Source organism: Henckelia pumila, chromosome 1 (genome assembly GCF_033568475.1).
Source record: "Henckelia pumila isolate YLH828 chromosome 1, ASM3356847v2, whole genome shotgun sequence".
Classification (NCBI taxonomy): Eukaryota; Viridiplantae; Streptophyta; class Magnoliopsida; order Lamiales; family Gesneriaceae; genus Henckelia; species Henckelia pumila.
In genome coordinates, this window is record NC_133120.1 from 64,647,287 (window position 1) to 64,658,033 (window position 10,747).

The 10,747-nt window shown below is 34.3% G+C and overlaps 2 protein-coding genes across 2 annotated transcripts; one reads left to right on the forward strand and one right to left on the reverse strand.

Annotated features, from left to right (window-relative positions):
* Positions 1-2,546: 2,546 nt before the first annotated feature.
* Positions 2,547-7,082, reverse strand: LOC140863809 (RNA-binding KH domain-containing protein PEPPER-like). Its single transcript, XM_073267517.1, has 6 exons — positions 7,053-7,082; positions 6,264-6,361; positions 3,506-3,668; positions 3,180-3,431; positions 2,875-3,069; positions 2,547-2,618 (listed from the first exon to the last, which is right to left on the reverse strand). The coding sequence occupies exons 1-6, from the start codon at positions 7,080-7,082 to the stop codon at positions 2,553-2,555; spliced, it is 804 nt and encodes a 267-aa protein (XP_073123618.1). The 3' UTR covers positions 2,547-2,552.
* A 1,496-nt stretch (positions 7,083-8,578) lies between these two features.
* LOC140890159 (AT-hook motif nuclear-localized protein 20-like) lies at positions 8,579-10,001 on the forward strand. The gene has a single exon (XM_073297919.1). The coding sequence runs from the start codon at positions 8,866-8,868 to the stop codon at positions 9,790-9,792; it is 927 nt and encodes a 308-aa protein (XP_073154020.1). The 5' UTR covers positions 8,579-8,865; the 3' UTR covers positions 9,793-10,001.
* Positions 10,002-10,747: the final 746 nt, after the last annotated feature.

A 10,747-nucleotide genomic window follows, 5' to 3' on the forward strand; every position in this document is an offset into this window, starting at 1 on the left:
TTTGCTTAATCTTATTGCGTTAAAGCATAAAATTCTTAGAGTGTGTATTCACCCTCCCTCTACACACACTACTGATCCCCAACACTTTCCGAGCTCCGTTTTCCATCTTTTACATACAAAAAGTCTTAAATATGTGAGTAGATATCATAAAGCTCAAAAACACGAATTTCGGACATAAACACGGAATACTAAAAATCTATGTCGATAATATACCAAATATTATACTCATTTTCATGTAAATTACGACTTTTATCAATAGCTCAGACTTGCACTTAAAAATGTGGTTGTAATTATTGTGCTCTCTATCGATGCCTCCGAAGATACGCATTTTTTGGTGGCATGCATTGCATCACATTATCCCTAGATCGGGCATCCTGTTGTCACATCATGTCCCTACTACTGGAATATGCCCATTAAACCACTTCACCTATGACTAATTGACTCATGCCTTGTTCTTGTGCCTAGTAATCAAAAGTTGAAGAAAAGGAACTAGGTTCGGGCCTAATCTAAATGCGATACGAATGTTGGATGTGTTTGACATTGTTACATGGATGAAGGACAAACTATATATCCAGAAAGGACTTCGAGATCTTCACAGTCCAAACATTTGCATTATGGACTGATCGAGAGACTCAAATTTGTATATTACAAAATAACAAGAAATTGGTGATTAATGCAGACTGGAGAGAGACCATGCTAAGTGACTGACTACAAGGAGGTGAGATCATCTCTATGAACAAATTCGGGCAGTGTAGTGAATCGGTCATCCTCGAGGCTCTAGATTGCACTACTAGTGGACCACTTACGATGACTATAAATCGATGCAACTTATAACATTAATTCAAACAGCTATGAAATCGGAGGAGTTATGAGGAATCATGAGGGCCAGCCCTTGCTAGCTTATGAGAAGAAAATTACCAAGCACATCTGTAGTTGCTGCAGAAATTATATCTATTGAATAACAGATTCAAATAATACAAATCCACCGCTTATAGATCAATTGGGTCATATCGGATTCTTTATTGGCAGTACAAGCAGTCACTTTCCCAGTGAAGAACCTCAATTAATACATCAAAGCCATTGCGACAAACATCATAAATATTTTGACAGCTCAAGGAATGTTAAATATTGAACATGTAATGAGCTTGACGAATAGTGTTGCACACTCTCTAGCCTTTTTTGCTATTTCTTCACCATAATCTTTTGTGTGGAAATATGGGGATTTTCTAGTTGGTTAGTAAATCTAGTAATCAAGGATATTACTTCTCATGAATAAAATTACAAGTTTTCTTAAAAAACAATTTACTCATGGTTAACATGACCGAAATTAGAAAAAAGTGCTAATTGTTGGACCAAAATATAATTTCTTTCTAGAAAATTACCAAGTCACCATCTGTAGTTTCTGCAGAACTTATATCTATTGAATAAGGGATTGAAATGATATATACAAATCCAGCGCTATTAGATCAATGGGTTCATATCGAATTCTTTATTGGAAGTGCAAGCAATCACTTTCTCAATGAGGAACCTCGGATACATCGAAGCCATTGCGACAAACATCATAAATATTTTGACATCTCAAGGAATGTAAAATCTCGAACATGTAATGCGCTCGACGAATGGTGTTGCACACTCGCTAGCCTTTTTTGCTATTTTTTTTTTACCATTAACGTTTTGTGTGGAAATATGAGGATTTTCCTAATTGGTTAGTAAAGCTTGTAATCAAGGATATTACTTCTCATGAATAAAATTACAAGTTTACTTCAAAAGAAAAAAAAATGTACAAGCCCAAAGTCAATTAAATCAACATCACTAGTAGAAAAATCGCGTAAGACTTCGGTTAATAACCGAAGTCGTAGGCACTTAATTACCGAAGTAGTGTTACATGAAGTAATAGGATACTTTTTTACTTCGTTGAATCACCGAAGTCTTATACCTTAAATTACCGAAGTCTTTGGTCATTTTTTGGAGGCAGAATTGGACTAGTGCCGAAGTAAAAACATATATTTTACTTCGCTAATTTCATAAGTTACGAAGTCAAATATATTCTTATACTTTGTCAATTAATGAATTTGCCGAAGTAACAACTATGATTTTACTTCGGGTTTTGGACGAAGTTAAATATTGTCTATTACTTCGTTAATTTCGTATATAACCGAAGTAAAATGTATTCTTTTACTTCGATTTTTAATCAAATTTTCGAAGTTAAATATTGTCTATTACATCAGTAATTTCAATAATATACAAAGTGAAATAATGTCTTTTACTTCGTTAATTTCCTATATTACCATATTAAAATGCATTCTTCGAAGCAATAGAACACATTTTCTAAATTAAGATTTAGATAAAATAATGCCATAAATATATTTTTGAAACTTAAAAATACACTAATAATATTAATTAATCCATCCCAAAACGACACATACATAAATCAACAAGTACTCTATCCACCAAAATACACTAACAATTTGAAATGACATATTCAACCACCAAAACGTGTACACATCCACACGTATTTCGTAAGAATTGCTACCTAACTGAGAATAGGAATGTCATAAACTGGATTCTAGCTTTCCATAGGTCCCCTGAAGTTGCTCTCTGTGACCACTGGTAAAGTCCTGCATAACATAAAGATAACGTCCACCTCATTTTTTATCTTTAGATAACAACAAGGCCATTTGTATGTATAGTAACTTCCTTACGTTTACTACTTCAAGGAAATATTTAAACCAAATTGTTATCAAAATCATATCAACTTAGTTTCTCAGCCCCTATTTGGGGATTTGAACTTTAAGGCCAAAGCACCAAAGTTTATGATCATGAATTCATGATCAGATTAGGAAAAAAACCATTAAAAACCGAAGAGACTTTAACCTGGATAAGTTGCTGGGCTAGTTGAACTTGTGAAGAGGTTCCTTTTATCTCCACGGTGATTTCATCATGCAGACCCCTACTCTCTTGCACAGTTAGAATGGCACCACTAGTGCGTCTAATGTAATCAATATTTGCTCCCTGAACTCCAATTATATCCTCTGCATAAGAAAGTGGTTCTTGCATTGTCTGTGCAACCTGTCATAAGGAATCAACATGGCATATTTATAGGAATAAATAGTGCAAGCAGTAACATCCAACTCCTAAATTCAATGAACAGAAGCAATATTCAAAGTACATGCCCAAACCTGAGTGACAATAGGCCCGCCAGAATGTCCTATTGCTGAAGGGCGACTTCCAAGTCCATGATATACTCCATACACTGAAAGTCTGGACGAACTCAAACGGGATTCTAGCTCTCTTTCACGGTCAAGGAAGAGTGAATCCCGCTTTGGAGAAACAGAGTAATCGGAACCTAGTGACGTTTGTGGGGTAGTATGCAGTGATGTTTTCTCAGCCCAAGCTTCTACTTGTCGTTCTTGCGTCGCCGGAGCATTATACTGCAAAAATGAGTAACATTCTCACGATAGTCTCGTGATCGCATGAAACCAAAAAACCTATACCAGGAACTTACACTCTTCTCAAATAAAGGAAGAACTGTGTGATCCACCAAAAACTTTCTCAGGTGACCCACCACAGCTTCCAAGCCTTTTAGGACTTTGACAGCTTCTCCTTGTAAATCAACAACCCTTTCATCGGAACTAGCATGATTTGCAGATCGAAGGCAGATTTGCAAACTAAAATGTCAAAAAAAAAGACGCAACAACCTATTTTGCAAACAAAGAATTGGACAAGCATGAGTTGCAAATTAATTTCCATAAAAACACATAAAACCAACTGTACTATTAGTTATTTGGTTTTTCAAAACCAAAAAGAGTTTTTAAAAATGGAAGGCTTACAACCACCTCTGTCACGCAAAAGATCAATGTGACTCTAGAAATTAAATCAATTAATAACATGAAAAGTTAATTTGCATGACAGAAAGTGCTTATATTAAAAGACCAAAAAGGTTTAAAATAATCATCTGCAGTTTTCAATCTCTAGGAATAGTTCCACAAAACAATTGTAAACTCAAAAATGATTTACCCAAGCTCAAATACAGGAAACTGTTTTCAGAGCCCACTTCACCACCACCAAAGACTCCTAAGGAACCAAATTCTCCTATTTCACCTCCTAGTGTGAAACCACCAAGCGTCCAATGACTATTGACTTATATTAGCCCTCCCAATCCAAGCCAACCAATGGCTATCAGCCCACCACCTAATAGAGCATCATATGCATAATCTCCACTACCTGATACTTCGAGTATATCCCCATCACACTATCAACTCACGTCAACATCCACCAAGCTACTCATTCCCTCCACCACCTCCTTTGCATTCGCTCTCGGAGTTTGTGTTGCCACTTTAGTTGAAAACTAGCTAGTTATTTTTATGTAATAAATTTATTCACAATGTCATCTAATTTGAGTTCCATAGCTAAATTGCATTTGGAACGCTTTCTAGTTTATTTTTTCATTCAATTCAACTATAGTTTCAGAAAATAAAAGAGAAAAAAGCATTTCAGTTGCCGCTGGCGAATTTCTCAGCTTATTTCATGTAAATTGGTCGTATGAAGCACGAAATTTTTATAAAAATAAGTAAATAATGGCGTTGTCGATACAGTCACATTTAGAAGAAGAATCAAAGAAGATGCGCACCAAATCAAAGAAAAATTACCTTAAATCATAGTGGAGTTGCGTCTTTGAATTCAAGCATTTCAAACTCCAAAACACCTTAAAAATGCTTGATAAAATGTTCTGTGAGCTTACTCTCACTTTAAATTCGGGAAAAAAAAAATCAAAGAACACAAAAAATCAATGTGAATTATTATGATATGGGAAAAAAAATCAAAAGAGGTTAGGCCATTAGAGCTATTCCTGGAATTTGGAGGGGAAATTGGGATTTATTATTATTAAAATAACAAATGGAATTTAATGGTGCGAAGAACTTTCCCTATATTCAAACCCCAAAAATTGAAAATTGAAATTAAGGAACTCAATAAGTAAATACATGAATATGAACTTCGATCATTCAAGCTAAGCGCCCCTAAATTAATTCATTTTTTTGTGTCTTTTCCCAAATCTCATATATACCATGTTTACTCCTATCCATATGTTTATCCCTATAATAAACCGAAAATTGTAAGTAACATAAATTATTTTATTCAAAACAAAATAATAAGAATAAAATAATAACACCAAGCAAAATGAAATGAAAAGAACGAGAACACATAATAGGTTTTGGTGCAACAACATTATCCAAGAACGATTAATACCAAAAAAAAGTCACAAAAGTAGAGAATAAACAAAATATGACTTGAAAGATAACTCCAATAACCAAAGTAACTAGACGTGCAGAATAGTAGAGATATTCCAAAGACCACGAAACTTAAAAATCAATGAAAAATCTAAGCATAAGTTGAAACTTGAAAAGAACAAGAATAACAAGAACATTAATAGATTATGACATACCCTAAAATTTGAACTTCGAGATGAAGGGAAAGCTTGAGAATGGTTCTCTAATGTTGGTAGGGAGCAGTAGAATGATTACCTAGAATTTAGGAGAGAAATCATAGACAAAACAACATAATGGACCAATTATTTACAAAAAATTAACCCCAACAGCAACTGACTCGGGAAGATAAAAATTCTCACTAGAATACAATAATATATGTCAAATGAAAAAAATATGAATATGAAAGAAAATGATCAATATTTACAGGGTAGCGGCAGCAGCGACATTAGCTCCAAGTTGCTCGCAAGGGTTTCAAATCTAAAATTAGGGAGGAGAATATATATAAACATAAGCATGACAAAAAATAATAACAAGAAGTCAATATATGTGCGTGTATATAATTTACCAGACACGCTTCAAAACTAACATGAACACACTTGTTGAAAAACTACATCAGTTCAATACAAAAAATCAGTTGAGCACTCACCAGTAAAAAAACCAAAACAAAAAACATGGATGTTAAAAAATGAATGTTCTGAGCAATAAATTAATATATACAATCATAGAAACTTTAAACTAAACATGAACTCACCTAAGAGCTACTCCAAAAACTGCTGCTCCGGCCAAAATCACCAGCTAATGTAAACAAATTGGGCGACTTGGTTCAGCGCCTGACCTTCCTATCCTAAGAAATTTGAAAGAATGTATAGATGGATTTTGCAGTACTCTTTCGATAAGGGCCTTCGAGAATTATATGTTGTATATTGCCACCACCCTACAACAAATGTTCTGTACTCGATGACTGCTAAAAGAATGCGAAACAAGGAAATATCTTACAAATCAAAGCAAAAATCACCAACTTCTTGGTTTGAATCACCAACTTTGAGCAGAGTCACATAGTCCCCGCAACGTAATGCACCACCAGAAAATTCAACCTAACAATATAGCATATGTTAAACCACGTGAAAATCTAAAAAAAATAAAAAAAAATTAAAACAAAGCAGACTAGTAGAGTGCCTAAGGCCAATCAAAATTTTGCCACCCAGTCAAATGAAACAATAATAAAAAGGCAAGCACAACGGTAGATTGGCAGCAGCGTAACTAGTGAAATAAGTATAAAAAGTAAAAACAGATGAACTAATGTGAGAATCAAACAACAAGAACAAAACATCTCGCCAAACATGTAAAATACAAATAAAAGGGAAAATTCGAATTCATGTAGAAAAAAATGGAACCCGATCTTCATGTAAAAAGAGATAAACATCTTTCAAAACATCTAAAACCCAAATTGATACCAAAATAGAAGTATTCAGACCTTGGGCTTTCGAATTATGGCGTTGGAGAGACGTTCCTGGCGGTGGTGGATGCTGGAGATTTAAATCGGCGGCCTCTAGGTTGAAGAAGAAAGGGATCGCGAGCTGAAGACGATTAAGGTGAGTTTCTTTTTTTTTTACTTAGTGATAAAACTTGGAAGAAACATAAGTAATATAGGGATCCGATTCATCTTTTTTACTTCAGCATTTATAATTAAAAATTTTATTTTTTTACTTTTTACTTCAGCAAAAATAATATGCCGAAGTAAAATTCTACCAAATATTATTAGTGAAGCCCGGGTTTTTTAAGTACCGAAGTAGAAAGTGCACTTTTACTTCGCATGTGTTATTGCCGAAGTTGATTGTTACATTTTACTTCGTAATTACTAATTGCCGAAGTAATTAGTGGCGAAGTAAAATGCAGAAATTCTACTAGTGCATTAAAATTTCCTTAGTTTGGAAAAGTACTTTACAAAAGTATTTGGTATTTATAAACGCAAAAAAACTTAAAATATGTGTTTGGACAAAATTTTTGTAAAATATGTTTGAAAAATATTTTTAAAAATATTTATCCATGTATAGTTTTAAAAAAAAAATTGAGATATGTTTTTTGATGTTTTTAGAATGGAAGAAAATAATGTAAATCAAGTCATACTATTTTTTTTAACTTTAGTAACATTTTTATAGAATATAGTTGGGCAAATATATATTTCTCATTAAACAACTTTTAAAACATTTATAAAAACTTTTAACACTTATATAATAAACGTTTTGTCAGTAACTGTCAAAAAAAAAAAACTTTAATGTGGTTGATAATCCACTTTAAATTGGAAATTGTTTCTTTTTCTTATTTTAGTGCTTCAAATTTTCAATCTGTTAATCTACAATTCCATTCATCCTCTTGATCAACATGTAAGAGTTAATCAAGATATTTGAATGATGACCAGTTATACAAGATTTAAGAGTCGAATAACATAAGTCTCAATTCAAGACAAAAGGGCTCAAGTTAAGATATTTTCACTACAAAAACCTGATCAAATGAAAAATAGGACTCGACCACGATGAGTATTAGAAGGAAGCTGCAGTTTTACTTCATAGCTATATATAGCTATGTAAACATACATCTACTTAAAAAAAAATAAATAAATAAACTAAAGTAAAATAAAAGCTATCGAAATAAGTATTCTAACATTTTTTTTTTTTTTTTTATTTTGAAAAGCTAGAATAGCTTGTTAATTAGTTTTAAATTGCACTCTTTTTAATGGCTCGTTCTAACACTCCCAGGCAGCGGATGTTTATACATGATTTTCTTATAATTATTTGAATTCAAAACCACAAAACACGTGGGCTCAATTGAGATGATCATTTATATAAAATCACAAAAACTTTAATGAGATGATCTCAGAAATCAATTTTAATAAGCGAATCTATCATTCGATCTCAGTCACCTGACTATTGAAAAAATTTATTTTTATGTCAAATTAAAGTATTAATTTTCATTACAAATATAAATCAAGTCGGCTTCTTACGGATATAAATCCATGAGATCGTTTATAAAAAAAAGTACTCATAGATAGAAATACATCAAGTATAACCCTATATATATATATATATATTATAATACAACTATATATAACATTTTTGGTGTAACATATGTAACCAGAATCGTTTTTAAGGCCCTTGCAAAATACGAGAAGAGTCAATATATATTATTTTGGGAAATGATATAAAATAAAATATAAGAGAAGACACGACAACCACAGCAGAGATGACACTGCAGAGAGTTCTATAAAATAAGCGCACAAACCTACCTGGTCAGGGCATTCATCATATCACAAGACAAGCATATTAAACATAGAAAAAGTCGCAGCTTTATTTATTCATTTTCAAATGATTTATTAAAGTTATACTCTCTGTAATAGTTTATATTAAAATCACAATCTTCCAATCTTTTCCTTCTTTTTTTTTTTCCCCTCTCATCTTCATCCTTTGTTCTTCTTGATTGATTCTTGCTTTTTTATCCTCCATCAACTAGAATTTAGATCTTGATTTGTTTTGCTATATATTTTCATGAAGAAATATGTGTAATTATGCCAAGAAGCAAACTAGGGTTTTGAATAGTTTTGATGATTAGTGAATCATCATCGATCAAGATAGTCAAACAAGTCATTTTATCGATCTTGATGGCGAATATTCCATGGTGGACCGGCGGCCAGATGGGGTTGCAAGGAGTTGATGAGCAAGCATCTATGATGGGCAATAATAAGCGTGAAATGAACCTTTCGATCAACGAGAAGATCAGCGGCGGCGGCGGAGACGAAGACGACGAAGACGACAAGGACAACAGCGACGAGCCGAGGGAAGGAGCCGTCGAGGTGGGCAACCGCCGCCCCCGCGGCAGGCCTCCGGGATCCAAGAACAAGCCCAAGCCACCGATTTTCGTGACACGCGACAGCCCCAACGCGCTCCGCAGCCACATCATGGAGGTTTCCGGCGGCACCGACGTGGCGGAGAGCATAGCTCAGTTCGCTCGCCGCCGGCAGCGTGGCGTTTGCGTGCTCAGCGGCAGCGGTTGCGTCGCCAACGTTACTATACGTCAGCCCTCCGCCACCTCGGCGGCCGTCGCTCTCCAAGGCCGCTTCGAAATCCTTTCTCTGACGGGGGCTTTTCTTCCCGGTCCAGCTCCGCCCGGGGCCACCGGTCTGACGGTTTATCTGTCCGGCGGGCAGGGCCAGGTGGTGGGCGGAAGCGTTGTCGGTCCTCTGGTGGCGGCAGGTCCTGTTATGGTGGTTGCGGCCACGTTTACAAACGCTACTTATGAAAGATTACCTCTTGAAGAAGATGATGAAGCTGGTGGCTCAGCTCAGGCGCCGCCTCCCAGCGGCGGAGGAGGCGGTGTTTCTCCTCCGGGGATCGGGGCGCAGCAGCAGCATGGGATGGCTGACCATTCTATATCTTTGCCCATCTACAATTTGACCCCAAATTTACTGCCAAATAATGGACAACTGAATCATGATTCATATGCCTGGAATCATCCTAGGCCACCATATTAAGAGAGGTAAATTTTTGAAAATAAAATAATATTCTGCCTTGTATTATTAAAAAAAAAAAAAAAGTTAGAAGAAATTAAGGTTTGAAATAATATTTATATATGATCTTAGTATAAAGGGAATTGTAGTTGTGTGTGTAATAAATTATACTTTTTAATCTTCTTATATATATTCCATGCAGCAGCTTGCACTTAATAAAAATAATGGTTTGTTTAAAATATTTCTTGCTTATATATAATTTATATTTTCAGTGAAACATGGTTTCTTTTTTCCTTTATGTTTTTAATTTTTATCTTTTCCCGCTGTTTGAATTAATAATTAGAAACAAATGCATATATACACTATATATAATATGTGTCATGAAAAGATAGAATGGATTTAATATGTGTGTTATAATATTATATGATTTGAAAATAGATATTGAAATCAAAATATTAAGGCAAAATCATTGATGATGATTTTGTGATAACGGATGATTGTGAATGTTTCTACCAGATCGGTTCTATATATTCTGCTCTCCTTCCCTCGATCGTATATATGTTAATCTGTCGTAACGCCTCACTCGATCGTACATTCATAAAAAAAAAAAACCTCCTCGGATTAATTTTATTGATTTAAGGATCGTTTAATATCGAAGAATTCTGCTATAAACCTACTGCAGGCTACGGCCTCCTACCTTAATTTTGACTATGATCATCATATCTCCTGGAAACTAGCTAGGTTTTAAAATATTTATGATTGATGAAGTTCCTGTTCTGTTCATTTTGAACTCAGATGTATTGGAAAGGAACCAATATGAAAGTATACTTCTTAATGCGTGACAGGGATTACATAATAATATTTAATTAATATTTAAATAGAATTGAACAATCTTGTCTTGCGTAATAGTATTGGACGAGACAGAATTACATAGGCACAATGCATCGAGTGTAGATATTCTCTTTACAATTAATTTAAC